Source organism: Protopterus annectens, chromosome 2.part0 (assembly GCF_019279795.1).
Source record: "Protopterus annectens isolate FY-2018-M chromosome 2.part0, PAN1.0, whole genome shotgun sequence".
Taxonomy (NCBI): domain Eukaryota; kingdom Metazoa; phylum Chordata; order Ceratodontiformes; family Protopteridae; genus Protopterus; species Protopterus annectens.
In genome coordinates this window covers 1,365,779,431-1,365,806,136 of record NC_056728.1, presented here as the reverse complement: position 1 = coordinate 1,365,806,136, position 26,706 = coordinate 1,365,779,431, and the positions used below count along the sequence as shown (strand labels likewise).

Below are 26,706 nucleotides of genomic sequence, written 5' to 3'. Positions count from 1 at the left end.
TCCAAAGAAAATGCATCTGGCCAGTGGTGGATAAAATTAACTTTGAGCTGTTTTCAAATCATAAGCCCCTTGCACACAAAACAAAAAACATACATATGTTCTTCGATATACCTTCCTGACTTTATTAAATTATATTCCTTGTATAATACAGAACACTTGTTAGACTTAGAGCACATTTTAAATTTATTGTTTGAACACTTTTCCAGTAGGCAATGAAACAAAACGCATGAGTCAATAATGACAAAACTGCCCATTTCAGAACATTTCCATCATAAACGTCTACTTTCACACACACACACACACACACACACACACATATATATATATATATATATATATATATATATATATATATATATATATATATATCTGGATTCCATATACTAGATCGAATTTTCACTAAATCGAAATAGTGCATGGAATGCTCACTGCAGCGAAAGTGCACTTAATCGAAAGTGCACTTACGTGAAGTTCAGTACAATGAACGGGTTTTGTACTGAACTTCTGTGCAGTACTCACAGACCTTAGGGTTAGGGCACAGGTCATAGTAAGGGAATAGCCCGTAGGGCTATCCTGTTAACATGACCCATGCCCTAACCCTAAGGTTCGTGATGACTGCAGCGCAGTGCAGGACATAGCAATGTCCTCCACTATGGCGCAATAGTCACGAACCTTAGGGTTAGAGCATGGGTTAGGGTAAGGGGATAGCTTTACTAACTATCCCCTTACCCTAACCCGTGACCTAACCCTAAGGTCCGTGACTATCGCACCATAGTGGAGGATATGGCTTGTTTTTTATGTCCTCAATTGTGCTGCGGTGTTTTTGGTGAAGTGCACTTACACAAAAGTTCACTTTCATTAAAGTGAACTTTCTCAGAAGTGAGGCTTCGTATTACAAGTTCAAAGTAATGAACTTTTGTTCTTGTAATAAGAATCCATATATATATATATATATATATATATATATATATATATATATGTATATATATATATATATATATATATATATATATATATATATATAATGATAGTAGTATAAGGCATGGGCATCTTGCATAACTTCTCGAACTTATTTTTAATTTCAGTTTTTTTACTTGACTTACTCTGATTTGTGTTATCAGACCAAGTCAATAGCTGTAAGTACACAACAAAATAAACTAGGCAAACTGCATGTTTTAAGACTTCCAGTTTTTAGTCCAAGTACTGACAGACCCTCTCCTACATTCAACCTGAAGCATCAAAACTATCATTGTAGTCCAGGTGCTGTTAACTGGCCACTCTTGCTTCTCCACTGTCTGCAGTGGAAAAATATTTGTTTTATCTTGAATGCTGGAAAATGTACTGTACTTGTTTAAAAATATTTGTCTGATAATGCAGCACAGAACATAATAATTATGATTTTCTGTTCCTGAATTTGGGTTAATGATATTTTTTGCTTTTTCTGCTGAGGCACAAATGCCCTTGTGCATGACATTTTCTCACTTATGTTATATATGTAGCTACACCCTTGACTTGTTACACCAACCCCCCTTTAAAAGTACAACAACACAATACAGTATCAGCAATGTATCTACATAACTGTGGGAGTAGAACCCACAGCCTTCTGCATCAAAAGCAAATATTTAACCTGTTATGCTATTAACAATGCAAGCAGACTCAGCATAAGCAACACTAAACTTCTCTTCCCCTGAAGCTCTCAGCTCCTTGTAAAATCCACTCGACACTCAACTGTATCTCTCAACTTTGCAGCACAAGAAATCTGGAAAAAGCCAACATTTATTGGGGGGGGACAAAAGCCCAAAAAACAGGGACACATTTTAAACATTGCTTGTATAATTTTGGAAAGTTGCTAGAATAAAATGTTGTGTTACTACCATGCATTTCACTGCCAAGTCTTAAACCCAGGACCCTGTGCACTACAGTCAGAGCAACACACCACTATGCCAAATCAGCAGTTTCCTGAACAATAGAAAGACTGAAACTTAAATGGCCGTCCTTTAGTGAATTAAATTCTCACTTCTCACCATAGCTCTCAACCTCTTAAACCTGGACAAAGCCAATAATGGTAGAATATAGAATTCAGTTCTCACTTCTCATCATAGCTCTCAACCTCATAGCACAAAAAAAAAAAAACTGGACTAAGCCAATAATGGGGGAATACAGCCCTAAAAATAGGGATAAATTTCAAATACTGATTTTATAAACTTAGAAAATGGCTAGAATAAAATGTTTTGTTTTACCATTTATTTTCTGAAGAATATGAAGTGTGTAATTCAAGTGCCTGTCATTATTTAGTGAATTTAATCCTTTACTGAAATCCAGAAAACCACAGGTTTTATGAGGAACAGAATAAAAATATGAGGCATAATAAATCTGGAAAGTTTTCAGAAGGGGTGGCGGGTAGGGACTTTAGGCTGTTGTTACCTGTACCCAAGGTACAAGGTTTGAGCCTGAGTACCTCCTCTAGCCACCAGGTATATTCACCTGGGGCATTACACACATCACACACACACACACATACACACACACACACACACACACACACACTTTTTCCTACCTTTCCAGGCAGATAAATTCAGCTCTGCTTCATTCCGTACAAATTCAGCTCTGCTTCGTTCCGTAGGCAGCATGCACACACAGCTCTTCCTACCTTTCCAAGCAGATAAATTCAGCTCTGCTTCATTCTATAGGCAGCACAGATAAATCCAGCTCTGCTTCATCTGCGTTCTGCAGGCAGCATAGATAAATCCAGCTCTGCTTCGTCCATTTGGCAGCAGCACTCTGGATAGATATTCATTCTGCTCGGCTCTTCCATTGGCAGGCAGCAGCTCATTCTTCTGTGGTCCTTCCCACTCAGGATACCAGTTTGAGCAGCCAGAAATGAGCTTCAGCTCAATTCTGACAGGTTGACAGGCCATTTCACGGAGCTGATGTCATTGCGCATGTGATGATGTCAACTCAAAAAGCCAGGAAGCAAATTTAAAAATAAAAGCACTGGGAAATTCGGAAATTAAGGGATGCCACTCAGGAATCATGGCACCCCATTATTTGGACCCCAAAACTTGGTAAAAACTGAGTAATTTGGTACGGTTGGGAGGTATGACACCCATCCATCCTCAACTCCTTTTCCCATTTTGCACATGGGGTCAGGGTGTCACTTCAACAGTGATAATCATCTCGAGCCACAGCTTGCACCACTTCAACAACATTCAGGCAGTATTCCATGTAAAAAAGTGTTATTACTATACACACTAAATTTCTCAAGCCAAACAGCTTTATTATTTATATTACAAACATGCAGACTAACCTCCTCGAACAAAATCCTTTGACTTGTGGAGCTTAATATGTGTTTTCAGCAATAATTAACTTTTTGTACACAAAATACTTCTCGGATTTTATTTTGCATTAGTCTTGTTTTGGATTGTTCTGCAAAAAGGCATCTGAAAGGAATAAATAAATAGCCTTCACTCATGCAGGTATTGGTGCAGCGGTAGCATTGTTGCCTCACAGCAAGAGGTTCTCCCATTCGATTCTTGGCTGGAGTGCGGGGAGTGCCTTCTATGTGGAGTCTCCATGTCCTCCCCGTGGTTGGGTGGTGTTCAAAAGACATGCATAAATGGGCATGCCTTCGTTGAAGGTTGGACATCGACCTGGCACCTCAGCATTCGTGAAAATCTACTGCCAATCATTAGCGGACCGGAGTTCCGCTGTGGCGACCCCTAACCAGGAAAAGCCAAAAGACAGACAACAACAACTCATGCAGGTACAGAATGAATTACAAGTGGGTATACAATCTGTTAAATAAAAACAAAACATACCAGTAATCAAGGAGGATCAATATCACTTGATTTCTGGTATGCCGTGTCTTTATTTTGTTTTATAATATCCCTGAACAAACTCTGAAGAAGCAAACCGATTCATCAAAAAAAAAAAAAAAAGAATGTAATCAAGGGTTATACACCACCTGACTTTCTGTAATTCTCTGCCCACATCTGTTTAACTCTGCACATTTTTCATTTTAAAAATAATATTCAAATATGTATATACCTCAGAATATATTACCACTCAAGGATATAGCTAGGCATACACTTTGTACTCAGAAGAGTACAATTTTTTTCTGAACCTGTTAGAAACATTGAGACTTTATCACTTTATCAAGCTGTATGATGTCTATAACCATCTAAATCAATGCTTCTAAAAACATGTATGTAGCTGGCTTACAGAGAAGATTGCAAATCTAAAAGCAACACCTCTAATAGTTTTTGATTGAGCAGCTGAAATGTTACACACTTTAAGTTTGGGGTGGGGTGGGGTAGGGCAACGGCTCAAATGACATGACCACTTTTTAAATGCCAGGTAGATTCGGCAGGTAGCAGTAAGCATCTGTGAGTACAAAATGGAATTCACTGGTTACACCCCTGTTACTGCTTGCTTCACGACAATGAAGACTGCTTTCTACAGTGAAAATACATATTATACAGAATCTTCACTACGTTACTTCATATACTACATTTACAAGCAGGAGAAGCTGTGATTGCCTTTATGGATGCATAGCAGTAAGAGGAAGCTGGAAAGGAAACCAGAAAAATAGCATGGGAAATGTAAAGCAACAACAAACCAGTGGAGTGAGTCAGTGGTGTTAGAAATGTGTACTGACTGCAGTGAAGTCTGAAATAGAGAGCAAGGATAAGGAACAACAAAGCGAACAGTGATCATGTGTTATTGTACATTAGAGAATGTGCTTACTGTACATCAGTACCCTGATTGGAGAATGAGCATTCTTCAGCAGGGTATTAATGTACAAGTAATGCCTGCTGAAAAACATGTTCACCACTTCATGGCAGCATATCAAGCCACCATGGTGTTCGGACAGAGGAAATGGAACGGCCGCCATTATTTTACACTCACTAAGCAGTGCTTCTGCTGTTTAATGAGTGTAAAATATATTTAAAAAAAAAAGAAAGAAAGAAAAGAAATACAAACGTGTGTGTGTTAATGTCTGTGTGTGTGAGTATATGCGTGCATGTGAGTGAATGCGAGAATGATCAAGCCATTATTTTACACTTGCTAAGTAGCGTTTTTGCTGTTAAGTGAGTATAAAATAAGAAAAAATTGCATTTATGTGTGTTTCTGTTTTTGAGTGTGTGTTTACATTTCTGTCTATGTGTGTGAGCCCATGTATGAAAGTGAGGTGTGTGTAAGTGAGAATGTGAAGTGTGAGAGCGATCCAACACTGGCAGCAGCAGCATTCAAGAGGTTTACATTTACTTACCTCTCTTCTCTTTGCTAAATGTATAAAACTTAAAATAAAGGAGGAGCAAAGGCTCAAAACAGGAGCCTATTCCTGTTTAAAAAAATCACAAAGTGCTGCAATAGGGCTTGGTCTTCTTCTTCTGTCTTTCGGCTTTTCCCGGTTAGGGGTCGCCAAGCATGCATTTTCTGAAGGGCATGGGTGTGTGAGTAGGGGAGGCAGTGTCTGTGTTACAGAGTTACAGACGGAGAAACAGTGCTGGCAGCAGCAAATAAGAGGTTTGTGTACTTCTCCACCTTTTATCTCAAGAAATGCGGATAAACCCTGAAATAAAGGGGGAACAAAGACTTCAAAATAGGGACAGATTTTAAATAAATAATTAAGTTAAATAACAGGATTTGTGTTAACGTGAATTTTCTGAGGGAAACAAAGTCGGAAAGTCAAACGTATGTCATTATTTAGTGACTTCAATCCCCAAATGACTGGCAGGAAACCATTTGAGTGGCAAGAGACCAAAAAATAAAGCATATATGTAGATATTCTTTAAAAAGGATATATTTTGGATGTAAAATGCTTCCTCTAACACCATTTACATATACTACAGCAACTTAGAAACATTAGGCAGAGGAACTATTTTACATCCAAAATATATATAAAAAAATAATATAGTAATAAAAGAAATATATGTAAGTACAATGCAACAGTTTTTCAGAGAGCCCTTTCTCTAAGAACAATAATGCCCTCCAGGGTGTGTTTTAATGTGTAATTAATGCCCTTCCAGGGGTGTAGAGGCTCTCCAACTGCGGTGTCTGGCCTCACAACACCTCTGGGCGGGCATTAATTACACATTAACGCACAAACTGTCAGGCATTATTGCTTCCGTAATGGTTCATTTGTATTCAGAAATGAGCAAGCTGATTGGACAGCCCAAACAGACACAAAGCTGCTCAGAAGAGGGCAAAGAATAAACTTGACAGCCTTCTCTCCTGTGGAAGTTGTGTTGCTGAATGTGCTAGTTTTTGTCATGGGTACTTCCCAAATGGAACCTCAAAAATGCTATCCAAAACACCTGAGAACCTCCCCTAGAGAATTAGCCTGTGACGGTAGAATTATTTTGAACATTTTTCCTTGTAACTATATAGCAGGTATTACTATCTGTAATTTTACTTGATGGTGGGCGATAGCATGGTATTCAAAGACAACTGTGCACATGCCTATGGGTGTACCATTAAGTTAATAAAAATTTGATTTAATTTTGCTAAGTTTGACAGGTCTTATTTAATATATACCATGTATATTTTGTCTAAGTTGGAAACAACAGGCATTCCTACTTTTACTGGAAACAAGTGTTTGTGAGTGTGTGTGTGTGTGTGTGTGTGTGTGTGTGTGTGTGTGTGTGTGTGTGTGTGTGTGTGTGTGTGTGTGTGTGTGTGTAAGGGCATAAATGTGTAGCTCTTGCTATATTTATCTTTGTTTTGTTTTTGCACTTTCCTCTAAACTTCATTGTCAGAGCCATTTCTAATTATTTTATATTATCATTTGTTGTTTTAACTCAGTTTTTGGAGGAGATGGACTGCAGGCCCATATTCTGTTTTCTGTGTTATCTGAAACTCATTTCAAAACTCTAACCATCTGTAATTTGGCCACCTGTACCCCCATCACCCAATCCTCCCCCACCTGCACAGTGACCAAGTGGCTTAAGTGTGCTCTGCTCGTCAACAACAGGCATATGATTGGCCTCCATAAAAAAATGCATGCCGTGCCATCACAGAGAGAGTGCATGATTTTGTACTTACCACCAGTACAACTCCGTCTAACTCCCCACCACCAAGAAAAAACAACAGGTAGCATAGCAACTCCTTATGGCATTCATAAGAGGGAAGCTACAGCTAGCAAGGGACCTCTCCCTCCAAAGAAAGAGAGCAAGCTCATGATTTATATGTAAGACCAGTCATCCCAATGTCTTTGTCTGTTCCTAGGGTTGTGGAAGGCTGGGCTATCACTCTGTACCAGTGCTGATAAGTTAGTCAAAAGTAATAACGTTTGTTCATAGATTTAGCATTTTGTAGTAGTAATAAACATTTCTGAGCAACAGTGATAAGAAGGATAAGAACATAACTTAGATAAACAGAAGTTAAATGTTATGCCTCAGACAGAGCATGGACCCTAGCCTATGGGCTCATACCTAATAACTTAAGTAGAACTGTTTCTATGTTCTGTATTTTATGACTCCAGCCTATCTCTGGAAAAAACTTTGTTTCATTATACTTCTCTCAGCCAGCTTGTCTAATTAAATAAAACATTACACCAAGTTTTTATTAAACTAAGATTTGCAGCTGGAGTTGTGTTTCATGAGTTGTGTAAGGGTTCTTTCATTTGATTATAGCATAAAAGGAAAGCTGGCAGTGCTGTGTTTTCCATTTCCAAGAATGAAAATTACCTTGATTTTCCTTAGATGTTTAATACTGTTTAACCTGTGCAGTTGCTCTAGTATGTATATATATATATATATATATATATATATATATATATATATATATATATATATATATATATATTGCTAAACTGGAATTAATTTCTTGTTAAAGGGAAATCAGATTTTGAGTGGCCTTTCAGTTGAGGAGTACAAGACTACCGTGAAGATGATTAAAGAAGAAATTCTTGCCACAGACCTGGCAGTGTATATGAAGTAAGTCTTAGCACATGCTTAGTAGAATGATTTATAGAGATCATTGCATGGTCACCTTCTTTTCATTAGTGATCTCCACCATAATATAGTGAATGCGAAGAAGTCTGTATGTGTATGTGTGCGTGTGCGTGTGCGTGTGCGTGTGTGTGTGTGTGTGTGTGTGTGTGTGTGTGTGTGTGTGTGTGTGTGTATACGTGTGTGCATGAATGTGCACAAAGCAGAGAAAGAGACTACAGACTAATGACACCGCAATTATATTTTCACTAAATTATGACCCTAAAAAGGATAGTACCTAAAGTTGCATTTAGCTGCTGCAATTGCAGCCCTCACTGATGCATAATATACTATAATGCTTAGACTTTGCAGTAGATACAGTACTATATTACATAATTTACAGTTTATGAAAAACTGGTGATATGTATAATAACAAGCTTTTCTGCTCTCATTGTAAGAAATTGCATTTTACATAATGCTACTCCTTAAATGCAGGTTACTATTTTGCATCGTGTTAACTAATACAGAAGTCAATGGATGCTTTTTTGCCAAACTGGTCAGTGATCAGTATTTCCTAACAGCACATTACGTATATTTCTGTATCAATCTGAAAGAAAGCCTGCTTGTTTATTGGTTTCTGTAATATGATATACAGGTGCTGTGCTGTGTGGAATAAATTATACCTTTCTTTTCTGGCTAACCTCAGCAGAATGCTGCATATAACATTAACTAGTATATTAGTACTGAGGCAGTGCTTTGGCAATGACTTATATTCATCTTTTTCCGTAGTAATGTGTCAGTCTTTACATGCTGCTTATTAAATTCACTATAATGCTGTTACTGAAGTATGTACACACACCTTTTTTTTCTGTTTTGAAGGAGGCGAGGAGAGTTTTTTGACTTGGTGAAGAAATGGCAGTTCAGCTGGGAAGACCCATGCCACAGAGAGCTAATCATGTAAGCAAATGCAATGGTGGAAATTGATTTTATTTTTACCTATATTACAGTTTATTAGTATATAAACATGCCATGTTTTCATTCCTGTGAGGAAGAATATTATTAACCTGATTCTTGTATTATTTATTTAATTAGTTAGTTTGGTATGTTAATCAGAACAGGTCTGCTGTGCTGACTCCATTTTAAATGGGAGTCATAGAAAGAAAATCATAAGTGTGTAAGCAGTGAGCATTTGAGAATAAAAGCTGATTATGTCATTGTGTAGATAGTACATCAGACTCACCTTCCATGTAGAAGTATGCAAAGTGCATAAAAATGCACCTTTTACAAAATATATTTGAATAATAGGAGAAAGGCAGTCAGTGTAAGACAGGATAGTTGCACTATATACATTGGTTCACTTGGTTGTTAGATGTAGAGAAAGTACTTATATTAGGAGGTTGACAAAATGTCTAAGAATTTAATGCAACAACGAAGTAGATAAGCTTTCAGATATGATAGCAATGAAAAAGGTCAAAGAGATAAGAACAAACTAAAGTATAGTAAAGGGAAAAAAAGGAAATGCCACAAGGGAGAGAGCAGAAGAATGATCAGACTGAAATATGGGAGAGTATGAGGAAATTGTAGAATATACAGAGGATGTACTGGAGTGTAGGACACCACTCAAAGAGGTAGGAATATACCATGAATAAGGTACAGGATTAACAGAGTGGATAGAAAGTGTGAGTGAGAGTAAGCTAGATAAAGACAGGGAGATAAGTTGGAGGAGCAAATGACTAAGACAGAATTTAAAGCAGAACAGGGAGGAGAAAGAAAACAGGGGCATTATGGGTGAAAGTGAGCGATTATAATTGTGTTATCCAGCTGAAAGAGAAAGTCCATGAAGGTAATGAAGGTGGAGGACGAGTGTAAAAAGTTAAGTAATGCTACACTTACATTTTTTTTTACTTTGCATATTATGCCAAGATGTAGAGGAACTGTTCTGAATGTTGAAGCTAGATTATTTCATTGTTAGGGATGGAGGAGGACAGTGTTGAAAAAATATGTTTATTTGTTTTCAAGTCTTGCACAAAGTGACAGTGAGAATTGCAGTGGCCTAGAGGTAAACCTCTTTGTCAGTAGAGAAAATGATGGAGGGAAGTCTTTATGAAGTACTTTATACACTATACTATGCATTTTGATTGTAGTACTAACAGGAGGCCATTTTATAGCATGCAGAGCTGTAGACTGTTGAAATTATAAGGGCGTTTTTTAGACAAATTTAGTAATTTTTATGACTGCAAATTTGAAGAACTGAGGGGAAATTGTTGTAACCATTATATGGTTAAACAGTTGCTTTGGATGGTCCAGAAAAAAATCAAAAAGTTCCAGGATAATCCATCTTGTGGTAGAAGGTATTCACCTAGCCTGTCTGAGTTGGGAGGCACTCCAGGGCACTTAAAGTGTAGTCGCATATTGGCCAGAGGGCACAGGAGTTAGCTTTCAGCTTTTTCTGTCTTCTTTAAATTAGCAGAGTTGTTCAATGCTCAGTGGTGGTTAGCAGTACCCTGTATACTATCAAACCTGTACAGCTAGTACTTAGGACTTTAACTCATAACACAGAAAGGCTTTGCATGGAGGTAAGCTTAGGATAGCTAGATAGTGTCATACAGCACTAAGATCATAGCACTATCTAACATCTAGCCTTAACCCAAAACACCACTCGGGTGGTCCCTGTAAAATCAAGTCCCTAAACCATAACACTTAACCATAATACAGGTCCTAATAACATGGATTTGCAATTTTTCTAACACCTCTGTGGCCAGCTTGATAGACATGGGCATCCTGAGACAATAAAACAATTGTCTCATGTACTCAGACAACCTTTTAATCCTTAAAGAAACTAACACAGTATGAGATAGATATACATACATAACTTCTTTGCAGGCAAAAATCTCACTTACAAACAAGGTTGCCAAAAACACATACACTCTACATCTTTCACACATACTGCCCACCACACAGAGAGACCTACTTATACTGAGGCATTAAAAAGAAACATCTCCAAACCTCAAAGATCTCCTAAGCATTAAACTACAGCACCTACACTCAGCAATCACTAAAGCACAAACCAAAAGCAACACCTAACACCACACATAAACCTGCACCCAATGGTCGCCCAAAAACAAAGCCCAAAAGGCAAACAAACACTTTACCTAGTACGCTTGTCATAAAGGATTCTGTTGTATGACACACAAATACTCCTGTTGCCAGGCTGGGCAAGGGGAAGATAATGGTTACTTGCTTATCTGAAGCCAAGATCCACAATATCACAGATGCACTCAAGTCACTACACCACAGGTACCAATATGATTCTATCATAGTCCATGTGGGTGTAAATAACCGAAGGTGTATCTCACTAGACTACATGAAAAGAGACATTATGGATCTCTCTGAATATGTGTCATGGACAGATATGTGCCTTGCATTGAGCAGCATTCTACTTTCACCAAGAATGATGCCACAGTATGAACAGAAAATGACTGATTTTAATAATTGGCTTAGTTTCTGATGTCACTCCAGGGGAATTTAAATCTATCAACATAGAGGAGGACATGGTTAACTGACCGATTTGCTTTGCCACGGATGGAGTGTACCTGTCCACCCTGGGTTTTTGGTATTGGCTAAAACTATCCATTCCCTTACAGCCTTTTTAGGCAATGGTAAAACTATCAACATAGCAAAAACAACTCTAAGCAACCTTAAGGTGTTACTGTTCAAAGATAGGAGCCTTAACAAGAAACTCCACATGCTGCAAGCTGTCCTGTCTGTCTCTGGAAAATGTAGACATCTATGAAGTTACCTAAACTTGGTTTAAAGCTGCAGAAAGTACTCCAGCAGTGGAAGACTACAGTGCCTTCCACACATTTAGATCAACGGCAGAGCACAGACAAGGGCTAAAGGTGGAGGTGAAACAATCTATGTTAGCAGCAAATACAACTCTAGGTTGGTTAAACAGGATGATGCGCTGGAGTTCATCCATGTCCAAGTTTCCATAGACAAGGTTCCCTACAATGTACTGGCCAGTTACAGGTCTCCCTCTATGACCTACAAGCTCAAAACTCTTATTTAGACCTACTAGAGGCACTCACCATCCAAACAAATAAACTATTCATGGGAGACTTTAACTACTCCTCTGTAAACTGGGAAATGTACGCTGCCTCTGATTCACATGCATAACATTTTCTGGAAATTTTCAACACAGACACTCTGGACCAGAAAGTGCACTCACTAACAAGAGGATCAAACCTATTGAACCTAGTGCTCAGCAACATGAAAGAGAGTAGCACCCCCCCATGTCACATCCTCATCAGTGAAGTCAGACCACAAAGCTGTCTGCTTCAAAATAAAAATCAACCCCCAAAACCCAACTGAACCCGTAATAGGAACTATAATAAAGCAAGCAACATGCTATTAAGAAACAGTTTGTCAAAATGTATGACTCCAGGCCCCTAGAGCACAGCTACCTATGCAGAATTGTTTACAGAAACCCTGTACAAATATGTAAATGGCTACAATGAGGCTGCCATACCTGTAACCAGAAAAAATCGAGGTAGTGGCAGGCCAAACCCAGGGATAAGTGTATTCTTAGCCCGAATAAGGGTGAACCATTTATTAAAATACTGAAAAAGCAGCACACAATTGCTCAGCACTTACGTCCACTAAAGCTATGGACTTCATCATAACAATAGTGCCAATGAAAAAAGTTAATAACCAGTACAAACATTGAATCACGTGAATCAGTTCATCCTATTAGGTTGCACCATCAATTAATGAGCAAACTTCAGGATTTAAACAAACCAAAGAGTTGATTAAATTATCATAACAAAATCCCAAATAAAAATTATTTAGTAACCTTCCAGTAACTTGAATACATATAAAACTTTTAGTATATTAGCTATAAAAATAAAGTAATACAAGTTTTAAACAGCACTGAGCCTAACTTGCTGCAATAGCTCCCTGTATTCAAGTCTGTTTTCCCATGACCCACCTCCTGGGCTGGTGATCACTTGTTCTAAAATAAAAAATAGAAATGTTTTACCAAACTTGCATTGGGCCAGATGTTTAAAAGAAGCATTGTTAGTGTTAGCATTAGAAATATCATAAATATGTTTGTACACTCTTTTCTTGAGGGCACACTCTGTTTTGCCCACGTGAAAACGGTGACAGTAATCAAAAAAGGATATGTATAGCAACCCTTTGGTGTTGCAATCACAACAGTGGTCAAGTTTGAACTCTTAGTTACATGTTCTCAATTTCAATGATGTGCCCTCAAATATGTATTTACAGTAGTTGCACACCCCACATTTCCTCATACCTAGAGGATCCTGACTTGGTAAACCTTTACCTTTATTATTACCTCCATATTCAGTAATATCTTTGATATTAAAATACCTCTTAAACACAAAATGTGGTTATGTACCCACGATTTTTACCACAATGTCATCACTCTGAACAACTCTCTAGTGATTCCTAATTGTTTGCTGGATAAGACTACTCTCCTTTCTAAAACTTGAAAACATTGTGAGGCGAGGGTTGACTGTTTTCATGATCATGTCTCTTGTTTTTTTTTTCATTGAAATCTCTATCCAGCAGTGGTGGAAAACAGTCAAAGTGCTTAGCACATACTTCACTCTCAAAAAATGTTTTAACTTGTAATCCACACATAACACCAGAGAATGTGTTTTGGAACCAACTGCTGCAACTATACGGTGCAAAGGTGGATTGTGGATGTTTATTTTTTTTTTATTTTACATTTGTTGACCGGGCTAGTCTAACTGGATATTTGTCCATTTTCAGTAGAGGCCCGGGGAGAAAAGCTCCAGCATGAACAGTAAACAAAGTTAACAACATATAACAAAGACATGTATGAAAACAGTACAGTGGTAGCGTTAGTTAAAAGAAATAATATAGTAATATAATTATAGGATAGACATTATGCTAAAAGTTAAACTAAGTAAAACAAAACAGGTATACTAAACACAAAGTGGGTATTGCACAACAGAGTAAAGTATTTATAATTTATCCTCTTACTATGAAAAAATGTAACATGATTTAGAGGCCTAGGTTGGAGGCCTACGTTAGGGGAGTGGGGAAAGGGGTATGAGTAGGAGGGGAAAATATTTCAGTCTGGGTTAGCACAAGGACAAAGCCACTGAGTTTTAAGATGTTCTTTAATATGTTTTTTGAATAGAGAAGTAGAAGCTAGGTGAGATAGTTCAGGAGGGAGCTGATTCCAGTTTTTACCTGTAGTGTTTGAGAAAAGTGAGTCACCAGCTTTGTTGTTAGATTTAATCAAGGAGACCAGGAGATTATTAGCAGAACGTAGTGTAGCTAGATTTTTATAAGGTGAAATCAGATTAGCGAGGATAGGGGTATCATTGGGGTGGTATAGGATCCTTTGAGTGATAAGTAACTGTTGACAGAGTATGTGGTTCTGCAATTCTAGCCATCCTAGTTGTTTGAGGTTAAGACAGTGGTAAGTTTTGAAGAGAGTACATGTAATGAATCTAGCTATGCTATTGTAACAGGTAGAAAGTTTGGTGATGTTGTTTTTTGATAGGTTAGTATATATAGCAGAGGCATAGAAAATGGTAGAGATGAGGTGGGTCTGGGCAATGGTTTTCCTGGCTGAGGGGGTAAGGAAGGGTTTAATTCTATAGAGAGTACCAAGTTTTTTGTTAACAGACTTTATGGTGGCATTAATATGGTCATCATAATTAAGACGATTGTCAATTGTAACACCTAGTAGGCGGGTGGTAGTATCTGGGGTTATGTTGGTAGCATTGTTAGAGGTTATAGCGAAGAATGGTGTGGATGATTTATGAGTTGGAGTAAAGAGTAGTAGTTTTGTTTTTTGGGGATTAAGGAGGAGGCAATGTTGCATAAACCAGTTTTCAACATTTTGGAAAACAGTTTGGGTGAGGGACTGGAGGGAGGCTACGTTCTTAGCAGTACAGATTAAGGTCGAGTCATCTGCATATTGAATGCAGGTGGCTTGAGGTATGTTCAAGTGTAGGTCATTAATAAATAAGGAAATAAGAAGGGGACCTAAGATTGAGCCTTGCAGGACTCCAATATTTATTGGGAGTAATGAAGACAGATTGTTATCCCAAAGCACTGCTTGTTGCCTGTTTTGAAGATAACACCTAAACCATTGTAATGCTTGTGGATCAAGAGAATGGTAATTTAGTTTGTCAAGAAGTAAGTTATGGTTAACCATATCAAAGGCTTTTGACAGGTCTATAAATAGTGCAGAGGAAAAGGAGTTATTGTTACGATTTTTATTTATAGAGTCAGTGAAGGATAGAAGGGCAGTCATTGTGCTGTGGAATGGTCTGAAGCCATGTTGACAGTTGGCTAGTAGGTTATTTTGTAGTAGGTGGTTGAGTAGTTGTTTGTAAATACATTTGTCCATTATCTTAGCTAATGGGGAGAGTAAGGCAATAGGGTGAAAATTAGAAAGCTCAATAGAAGATCCACCTTTATGTAGAGGGATGATGTGAGATACTTTCCATATGGTAGGGATTTTGCCTTCAGAGATAGTTCTGTTAATAAGTATAGATATGGGGTAGTCTATAGCTTTTGCAGCAATTTGTAGGTATTCAGATGGGAGTCGGTCGGCAGATGGGGTGCAAGGTTTCAGTTTCTTAAGTAGCTTATGAATAAGAGATGTAGGAACAGGTTGTATATGAAAGGTATGAGATGAAGTTTTGGAAGTATTTGGTGGGGAAGCAGTAGATGGAGGTAAAGAATTGGCTAGGGTTTGAATGGCTTCTGTAAAATAATTATTAAAGGCATCAGGGATCTGGTTGGAATTATTATGGTTGAAACCTAATGGGGCAGGAGTAGTTGAATATCCTGGTTGAAGAAGTTTGTTTATCCCTGCCGAGAATTTTTGTGGAGTTTGTTGACTGGTTTGTTGGAGGTAAAGATAGAAGTCTTTTTTATCTCTAAGAGTATCTTTCTTGGTGGCATTTCTTAACTGTTTAAAGAGGAGGTGATCAGATGGACATTTGGTAGCTCTCCATTTATTTTTTGCTTAGTTTGTTTTGTTAGCCATGGGGCAGATTTGGTTCTTATTCTAGTAGAGCGATAAGGTGCGTGATAGTCTAAGATTTGAAGAAAGTTAGTATTGAAGTAGGTCACAGCCTCATCAAGTTCAAGATGGGTCAGTGGTGACCAGTCACATGCTTGCAATTCATTCAGGAAACTATCAGGATTAAAGAATTTTTTTGAGCGGGAAGTTTTGAGTTTATGAGTAGTTAGGATATGAAATTTTTGTCTAATAATGTAAGTAAGCATATGGTCACTAATATTATCAGGAAGGGTTCCTGGAGTATAATTGCTAGGGTGGTTATTAATAAGGATCCAGTCAAGAGTAGATTCTTTCCTGTTAGGTTTGTGGATTCTAGTCGGAGTGGTTATTAATTGAGAGAATCCATAGAGATTTATGTGGTTAGTAGGGTTCTGGGAAGTACAGGTTAACCAGTCTATGTTGAAGTCACCAAGTACAATGGTTTCCTGGGGTAGTTGGGTAGAGAGGACATTAAGTAAGTTTTCAAGAGTATTAGTATTGTTTCCAGGGAGAAGATACATACAAATTAGGTAGATAGATTTGGTGTTGTTAATTTGGAGTTTAGTAGACAATATTTCAGATTTGGTGTCTAGTGATGGAAGCTCATTATAGAGGGAAACTTGGAGATTAGATTTATAGATAATGGCAATATCCCCGCCTTTTTTGGTTTTGCGGTCACATCTAAGTATGTTATAGCCAGGAGGGGTCATTTCCTGGTCTTGAGTAGAAGGTTTTAGCCAGGTTTCTGTAAGACATAGAATATCAAATGAGTGCAAGTCCAGGAGTGCATGCAGGTGGTGTATTTTCGTGTTAATACTTCTAATATTAAGGTGAGCTATCAGAAGGGAGTTAGGTGCTTTAGTTAATGAAGAAGGTTTAGGTAAAGGTACATTATCATGGTTATTCTTATTGTTAGTATTGGGACCAGGGTTTGGATGAATATCCCCGTGTAGGAGGAGGTAATGCTGGGGATAGTGTAGGAATTTAAGGATCTTGTGGGAATTATTAAAATTCTTTTTGATTGTGCAGTATGTCACATGGGTTGTTCTGTGATATTTTGGTAGTATATAGTTAGAGGTACAGGTTATGTTACTCATAAAATTGTCTAAGGCCAGCTTTGAGAGAAAAATTGCACAGGACACTAAGGATAATCACAAGGCTTTCTTTAGTTATGTTAGGAACCTGGGTGGTAATTCCCAGATATGCTCAGAATTAGTCCAAAATGGCAAAAAATACACTGACCCCACAGACATTGCCAACATCTTAGCTGACAGGTTCAGTGCAAACTTCTCCCCCCCCCCCCACCAAAAGGGCAAATATCTATCCCAGCAGAGTGCTGCACCCCTGACATCTCAGATGCTCAGGTAAGAGCCGCCCTCTCCAAAGCAAAAAACACAGCATCAGTGGGACCAGACGGTGTCCCGGGCTGCATCCTACATGAACTCCAAGAAGAGCTAAACCCAAACATAAAACTACTGTTCAATCTCAGCCTTACTACAGGATATGTGTCCAAAGAGTGGCATACAGCAACAGTGGTCCCTCTTCATAAAGGTGGTGCCTCAACGGATCCTGGAAACTATCGCAACATAAGCCTGACTAGCTTGGTCTGCAAAGCTATGGAAAGGATCATCATGGACCTCATAAATAAAGATATTGGGGACCTACAGACACTGGATCCTACCCAGTTCGGCTTTGTTAAGGGCAGATCCTGCCTCTTAAACCTGGTTGATTTCTTTGAAATAGTCACCAAGGCCATTGACGAAGCCTACCTGGACCTCGCAAAAGCCTTCGATACAATACCCCACTCGGGCATTATAGATAAGCTCACCAGCTTAAATATAAACCCCTATGTCACTAGATGGATTGCAAACTGGCTCAAGGACAGAACCCACATGGTTAGAATTGCTGGAGCCATGTCAGACTCCAAACCAGTTACAAGTGGTGTCCCACAAGGCTCAGTCCTGGGGCCTCTCTTGTTCGGTATATATTTCTTGGAGGTACAGGCCAACATGGAAGGACTGTGGCTGACCAAGTTCGCAGATGACTGCAAACTGGGCGCCACAATCGACTCTCCAGCCGACACAAGCATCCTCCAAAAGGGCCTCATAGAAACAGACAACTGGTGCCAGAGCCATGGCCTCAAGCTAAATGCCAAAAAGTGTATAGTCATCCCCTTTGGCAAAAACAAAGTGCCCACAAATTACCACATAGGTGGTAATCCATTAAGTACAGAAGAAGTAATTAGGGACCTGGGGACCCAAGTTGATAGCAATCTCTCATTTGACAACCACGTGGCCAAAGTGGTTAGAAAAACATTTTATATAGCCCACCTAATCATGAAGGGATTCACATCTAGATGAGGGGAGGTCATTGTGCCTCTTTACTCATCCCTCATCAGGCCCATAATTGAGTACAATGCCTCTTTTGGGATGTACCTTACCAGACACCTGCAGCAACTGGAAAGACCCCAAAAGTCCCTCACCAAGAGGATCAAAGGGCTCAAACAGATGCCATATGCTGCCCGGTTAAAGAAACTCCAGCTCTACTCAGTGGCATACCGCCTGTTCAGAGGCGATCTGTGCCTGATGTATAAAGCCATGTCCAACCCGGAATTAATGGACATGCTGCACCTCAGAAAATCCAAATCCCATCGAGCTACGCGCTCGAGACTTGAACCTCAGCACTGAAATAAATAGGACATGCTGGAGGGACAGATTCATAACCCAGAGGTTCCCTTCACTCTGCAATAAAATCCCAGTCCAGGTTAGGCAGAGTCCCTCATTGACTCTCTTCAAGAGGAATCTTGATGAGTGGATGGGAGATCATAGGTTTACCCCAGGTATCACTTCTATGTCACTGTTAGACAGAGGCACAGTATAATAACCTCGAAAAAGGGCATAGCAAAATAAATTTAAAATGGGTGGCGAAGGCCAAACACATTCTGGCTAGGCTTATAAATGCCCTAGGGCAGATAGCCTAGTATGAACCTATGAACCTATGGTTGAGGGTGTGGATAAAAGAAGAAGGTAAAGTTTGTTGGAGATGAAGGTTTTGTTCATGTAGAGTAATATTTTCAAAGAAGGTGATTGAATAAGGTATGGTCAGAGAGGCTATAGCAGTAGTTAAGAGTAGGATGTATGTGAAAATAGTTTTGTGTGTTGGAGACATGGTAGTGAGTAGATATCAGATGAGAGTAGCTTGTGTGAGTAGGTGAGGTAGAAAGAATAAATGAGGATGTTTCAAGCGATTAAGCAGGGTTTTGAAAAAAGAAAAGCAAAAGGAAATTAATGGAGGTTGAATAGGAGGTAGATACCGGAAGTAGTACAGAGGATGGTTAGGATAAGTAGTGGAGTAGTTAAAATGAGAGGTAATTGGAACTAGGTGGTAAGGAAAGAGATAGGTGAGTGGCCTAGTGATGTGGTGTTTTGTGATAGGTTGAGAAAAATAAGGGGAGTGTTTAGTGAGGTATAAGTCTAGGGGAGTGGTCTAGTGATGAGGAGGTTTGTGATAGGTTGAGAAAAATAAGGGGAGTGTTTAGTGAGGTATAAGTCTAGGACAACTGGGGGTGGGTGGGTGGGAATTGGGGGTAGGGTAGGGGAGCACAGTGAGCCCGCAGGGCGAATGGAGCGGGGCAGACACAAGTAAGGTGGAAGCAGTGAGGAAAAAAAAACAATCAGTAAGGTAGTAGGCAAGAACAGGAGGCAGTAAGTGAAAAGGCAGATGTAGTTATACTGAGGATGTGGGGAATTAAAAGAGTGGGAAACCTGGGAGAGTAAGGGTTAACCTAGGAGTAGTAGAGGTGGAGAAGGAGGGCTAGGTAGAGGGTTTATAGGACTATGGCAGGAGATATAGACAAGGTTTAAAAGGATTAAAGAAGAAGATAGTAAAGGAGAAGAGCACAACAAGCATAAAAGTTTTAAAGTAAGAGGTAGGAAGAGAAACTAAAGTGACATTAGAGGTGGGTAAAGACTGCCATCTAGTGGTCAAAGTCTATAATTACCCAGGAAAGAGATTGCAGCAGTTGGAAGTAAATGGGAAAGGCAAGTAATGGAGAAGGGAGAGGTTGGAGGGTTATTACAATAAAGGTAGGGGTCTGCAGTATCGTAGAGACAGACAGTGGAGTACACCAGTAGTTAGATAGGGGGGTATGGCTGCTGGCAGATCTGGCAGTTTATCTAGTGCACCTAGGAAGTGTAGTGGCCTAGTATATACATAATGTAGGTGAGAGAAAATCAAAAACACTTTGTGACATACAATATTAGTTACTGTGGTTTTTGGTCCAGGGCGTTTAGATTACCCAGGGGATGAAATACCCAGGCAGATTTAGGTAGGTGGATATAGCTGATCTTTGGAGTCCAATAGGGCACATCCAGGAGTGGAAAAAGTGAGTATAAAAGGTTTGAACAGAATATTAGTTACTGTGGCTTTTGGTCCAGGGCGTTTAGATTACCCAGGTGAGGAAATACCCAGGCAGGTTTAGGTAGGTGGATATAGCTGGTCTTTGGAGTCCAATAGGGCACATCCTGGAGTGGAAAAAGTGAGTATAAAAGGTTTGAACAGAATATTAGTTACTGTGGCTTTTGGTCCAGGGCATTTAGATTACCCAGGTGAGGAAATACCCAGGCAGGTTTAGGTTCTTATGCACCTTGGCATACCAAATATACTGGGTACCATACGGCTTTCTACCTGTAAGAAATTATAAAGTTTGGGCCACAAAGTACTTTGATTGTACATATCCTCAAGATTAACATCAGTTTTATAATAGGCAATGTTAATCTTGTTCCTTGATGACCTGGCATATTGGGAATCATTGTTAAATATATTGTACAGCTTTAGTGAATAATCAGTAGAGTTCATGATAACAATAACAACCTCTTTGTCCGGTTTCATAATCCTGATTGCTTTGTTGTTAACCAAATCATCCAGTAATTATTTTTCACAAAAAGTTAAATTATAATTTTTGGCTGTCCAAGAATAGTATGTGTATCTTTTTCACAAAGCCTTTCAAACAATTGCAAAATGGGGATTAAAGGCAGTCAAAAATATGAAACTGAGAGAACTCGGTAGGTGCCCTGAAAATGTTGCAGTTGTCACTAAATAAAACCTTCAAATTCAACTTCTCTGCATACATTTTCAAATCCAAAGCAGTATTAGCCACATTAAGGCTCCTCTTAGATACAAAGGTAAAACATTTGCAAATCAAATCTATTGTCTATCTCAATGTAAATGTAATTAAAAATTTTAAACCCGCAGTGCTCATGCATAATAATGTCATCCCTGCTAGGACTAAAATCAGGTACTAAATCATTGTAAGTATCCACTGTAAAGTCCTTGTTACACATAAAGTTAAAAAAAAGTCCACAGTTCTATTACAAAAGTTAAAATGATCATCTCTGCCAAGGATTAATTGGTAGTTCCTCTCCCGTGATAAGTTTTCCTTCCCCTCTTCTGTGTGGTGTGGGTGGTTAGAATCATCTCTTTTATTTGGCTCAAGGACTGCCCGTTGCATGCTGTCCTCTCTGACCTAAGTAGAGAGGGGAATTGCTGACATCATAAAAACATCATCACCTTCCTTGGGAAAGGGCTTTAAGGGGGATTCAGTGTGGGTGTGTCTAAAAACCATACAAGGTGGATTAGAATGAATCCATTTAGTAGGTGGATAGGCACTCCCATTTAAATAGTCAGACTCATCCCTGCTAAACTTTTCTTGTTTCCTTGTTTTATTTTTAGCTAAAGTATCATCAGTGGTTCTAAAGACATTAAAGTAGTCTTCACATTTCATTTCAACTAACAAGTCACGTCTAAGGGAGGCTACAGAATAGTTAATTTCATCAAGTAAAGACTCCAGTTGTTTCTCATTATTGTGTATAATAATTTGCATAATGCCACAACCACAGTCATCGAACAAATTAACCTAGTCTTCGTAAAGATCTGGATCCTCGCTGAGTCCATTAGGGAACTTCCATAATCTAAGTCCTTGGGCACTCGTCTGAGGAAAATACTATTCTTTAAACACAAGTTTATCTAACTGTAGTAGTTTAAACTTAGTGAGCTTCTTTTCAAACCTTGTGAGTTGAGACTCGAACGTACCATTAAATGAAGCAGACTCCTTTGTGTTCCTGCAGTGAAAGGGGGTGTTTTGTAACCACGATGAAAAGTCATAATGCCTGTCCTCTGCATTAGGAACTCTTTGTTGACTGTTTGTACCAGCCAGTTCAGTTGCACCTCACTGAAAGTACGTTAAGGTGAAAAATGAACCATACTACCAAGTACTGTAATTCTCTCAGTACATGCCATTCACGCTGGTGGTGTACTGTCTGTTGCTTTAGCTCCATCCTGATGCAATGTGTGTTCCAAAAGTACTGGAGCCATTGGATGAACAAAGGAGCTCGCCCCTCCTACTAAAGGGTTCGGAGTAAGAAGCCAAATCAATCATGTGAGCTGGCAGGTTAAACTTTCCAATATAGCGAACTCGCCTCTTGGGGATGAAGACAATGGTCCAGTCTGCAAATATGGCCAAGCCATTGTAACTCCACCAGCATTTTCAAACATATCCTGGGAAGACATGCCAAACTCTTAATTTTCTAACTTGGGCTATGAATGCACTTATTCCTGGGTTTGGCTTGTCATTACCTCATTTTTTCTGGTTACTTGTGTGGTTTTATGAGGCTGCTGTTTATATTTTTTCTGCAGGTAGGCTGCCGTACCTACCAGAAGTAAGCACAGATCTAAAACCAAAAACAAACCACACTAGTAAAATAGGCTATACAACAAAATAAAAGAAAATCATAGCCAAAGTCAAAAGAGCAACTTTCATAGGGACAAGACCTCTCTTATTGAACTAAATGAGAAGCTAAGAGGTCTAATAAAGTCCAGCAAGGCCAATTATGAGGCCAGAATAGCCTCCCAGGCTTAGGACAGTCACAAGGCCTTCTTCAGCAATGTCAGGAATCTTAACGATACTACTCAGCAGTGTGCAGAACTGGTGGTAAATGGCACAACCTTCAATGACCATGGTGACATAGTGAATCTACTAGCTGATAAATTTATCTCTAACTTCACCCCTGACTCCCCCCAACTAAACTATGTGAAATACTTTCTAGCATGTCCCCTCCCAACTGTCAGCAGGGAGTGGGTCCTGGAGATGCTCGCTAAGGTGCTTCAGTAGGCCCCAACTATAACCCCAGTTGCCTCCTAAATAGCCTAAAACATGACCTAGCAGGACAACTTGAGGCACTGTTTAACAATGGCCTCAAAACAGGTTAAGTGCCGGGTGAATGGAGGGCAGCAAAAGTCATCCCTTTTCATAAGGGTGGATAGTCATCTAACCCAAGGAACTACAGACCCATTAGTTTGACAATAATATGCAAAGGCATGGAATAAATTATCATGGAAATGATCAACAAGAACATCATTGGCAACCTAGAGACACCAGAGTCATCCCAGTTTAACTTTGTTAAGAGAAGACCTTGCCTACTTAATTTGGTAGACTTCTTCATGAGGGTCACTGCGGCTATGGATGAGGAGAAAATGGTACACACAGCCAACTTTAACCTGGCAAAGGCATTTGATACAATACCCCATTCAGGCATTGTTGGCATAGTCTCAGAACTAGGCATAAATCCCTACATTGTTCACTGGATTGTCAGCTGGCTTACAGATAGGATCCAAGAAGTCAGGACTGGTGAGATCACCTCCACCAAGAGGCCGTTCACCAGTGGAGTACCCCACTGCTTTGTGCTAGGCCCACTTCTCTTTGCCATCTACTTCTCGGAAGTCGAGGTTAATATCAAAGGCCTCTGGCTCACCAAGTTCACAGATGACTGTAAAATGAGAGCTGTTGTAGATCCCCCCCCAACATCAGCATCCTAGTAAGTATAACACAAACAAATGAATGGTGCAAAAGTCATCAATTAAAACTCAATGCAAAGAAGTGCATTATAGTGCCCTTTGGGAAAGAGTCCACCCAAGTTTATTACATCATTGATAATACACCCCTAAGAATTGACCCAATCATTAGGGATCTGGGAATATATGTAGACAGGAATCTGGTGTTCAACCAAAACATAGTTAAGATAGGAAGAAAACTGTTCAGTGTAACCCAACTCATATGCAAGGGTATGGCATCCACGTCCAAGGAAGTAATAGTACCATTCTACAAAGCCTTTATCAGGCCCATCATTGCATACATACAGTGCCCCATTTGGCTTGTACCTAGCCAAGCACTTGCAGCAGTTGGAATGCCCTCAAAGGTTCCTCACCAGGAGAATACAGGGTATGACTACCCTGTCCAACACAGATCGCCTTAATGTCCTAGCTGTGTACTCTGCCTCCTACAGGTTACTGAGAGTCGATCTATGTCTAGCATGTAATATGTCCTCAGATCTAGCTTGGATAGATCTCTTGCACATCTGCAAGACAACCAACACTAGAAACACTAGATCCAAGGACCTGAGTTTTGTCTACAACATAAATAGAACCTGCTGGAGGGACTGATATGTTTCTCAAGGGATCCCCGCACTACGGAATAAGCTTCCCCATCTATGTAAAGCAGAGTTCATCTTTGACCCTATTCAAAAGAAACCTTGATCATCGGATGAAAAATCACAAATTTGCCACCAGCCTGGCCCCCATGTCTTTGGTGGACAGAAGTCAACAGTAAGTAAATTACTAAATGAACCACCTCTTGATACACAAAAATATAGTAGACCACAAACTCCAAGCCAGTCACGGTGCAATTCAGTAGTGTTTTTAATAAAACAAGTCCACAAAACGTTATTCGCTAGCGCCTCGGCTGAATTCGCCTCTATCAGAGTATACAATCATGTTCTTACATCCCCCATTTTATACTGATTTTACTACCCAACTACATAATTAAACAATTAAAAAATTTATCAATTAATCATTAAAACATTCATTGCTGCTTCACAGCACACTTTTCCATATACATTTCTGATTTAAACCCAGTAGCTCATTGTTTTAAACTTTAAAACCATTGTAGTTTCTTTTTTTCTTAATAAACATTTAACTTGCTGTTCATTCATATATAAATTAATCTCTACCCTATCTAGCACTGTGGCTTGCAGCCCCAACGGGTTACTATTATGACACTTGTTAAAATGCACTGCTATAGGGCTTGTTTGTTATTTTTTATATCTCTAATGTGCTCTTTTAACCTGCAAGAGAATTGTCTTTTAGTTTCTCCTACATAAAATTTATCACATGGGCATTTTAACCCATATATAACCCTTTCTGGTACTGCAGTTAAATGTTCCATTGGTTTGAAATATTATTCCATTTATACTTCCAAATTCCTTAACTATATATTTACACACACTACATTTTCTACATATCAAAGTTCCCTGCTTATCTATTTGTTTATTAATTGTTATTATTGGCATTTTAAACTTACTGTGTACTAAGAATCTTTTAAGCTTCTCCCCCTTCTGAAGGAGAAGCACACTTGTTTGCACTGTAAAAAATATACCTCCTTTTTAACCACATTCCAAAAGTATTTAACTTGTTCCATAATCTTTTCAGAAAGAACAGAATAAGTCGGAGTGAAATATATACATTATTTTTCATCATTATGTATCCCATAACTATTTCCATTCCCTTTATTTTTTAAAACCTTATCTAAGCTTTTTTTTTCACATCTACCTCTTTATAACCTCGTCTACAAAATTTTCTATAACTTTCATTTAATTCCACCTTTGTTTCAACCGGATCACTGCACAACCTTTTCACCCTTAGAAATTCACTATAAGGAATGGATTTTATAGTATGAGGGGGGTGAAAATGTTCTCCATGTAAAATAAAACTGGTTTCTTTAAATTTTCTATGTATACTAGTATTAATGTATGTACCCTCTCTTCCTTTTAAAATAACATCCAAATAATTCACATTCTTTCCCATTTGCAAACCATCAAATTTCACTCCAACTTCATTTTCATGTAATTCATCTATAAACTTTTTAACTTGATCTTGCCCTCCTTTACAAATGAATATTAAATCGTCGATAAATCAAAAATATTTTCGTCTATACTTAATAAAAAATGTTTTTCTATAAATATATCGACTTTCAAAATAACCCATAAAAATGTTTGCATAACTTGGAGCGAATGCGGCCCCCATTGCTGTCCCTTGCAGTTGCTTATATAAGCTTCCATTAAATTCAAATATATTATTATTAAGGCATACCAAAATCAAATCTGTAACATATTCCACTACTGGAGTTTCCCCCAAGTAGTATTTTATAGCTTTGATTCCGTCTTGATGTTTAATATTGGTATATAAACTTACTACATCTATTACAAGGAAATACATGTCCTCTTCCCATATCATATTCTTGATCTTATCCAGCAGATCAAACACATCTCTGATATAAGAGGGCAATTTTTTCACTGTAGATAATAGGAATTCATGAAGAAAGCAAGCTAAATTGTGAGAAAAATAGCCACACGCCGAGACTATAGGACATCCCGGTGGGTTAACCAGATCTTTATGTATTTTTGGAACACAGTAAAATTGGGCCACACTAGGATTCTTAATTTTAAATTTCTGCTTCTTCTTCCTCTTGGCTTTTCCTGGTTAGGGGTCGCCACAGCAGATCATCTGTCTGCTCATTATTGGCAGTGGAGTTTTACGGTGTCAAATTGCCAGCCCGGTGCCCAACCTTCCACAGAAGGCACACACACA

The 26,706-nt window shown here is 38.8% G+C and overlaps 1 protein-coding gene across 2 annotated transcripts in view; it reads left to right on the top strand.

Annotated features, from left to right (window-relative positions):
* PDE5A (phosphodiesterase 5A) overlaps positions 1-26,706 on the top strand; it is a 2,047,822-nt gene that overhangs the window by 1,779,900 nt on the left and 241,216 nt on the right. For both annotated transcript variants that reach the window (XM_044061541.1, XM_044061540.1), the window contains exons 16-17: positions 7,840-7,940; positions 8,814-8,891. In XM_044061541.1, coding sequence (XP_043917476.1) covers positions 7,840-7,940; positions 8,814-8,891 — 179 coding nt within the window. The remainder of the gene's footprint in view (positions 1-7,839; positions 7,941-8,813; positions 8,892-26,706) is intronic.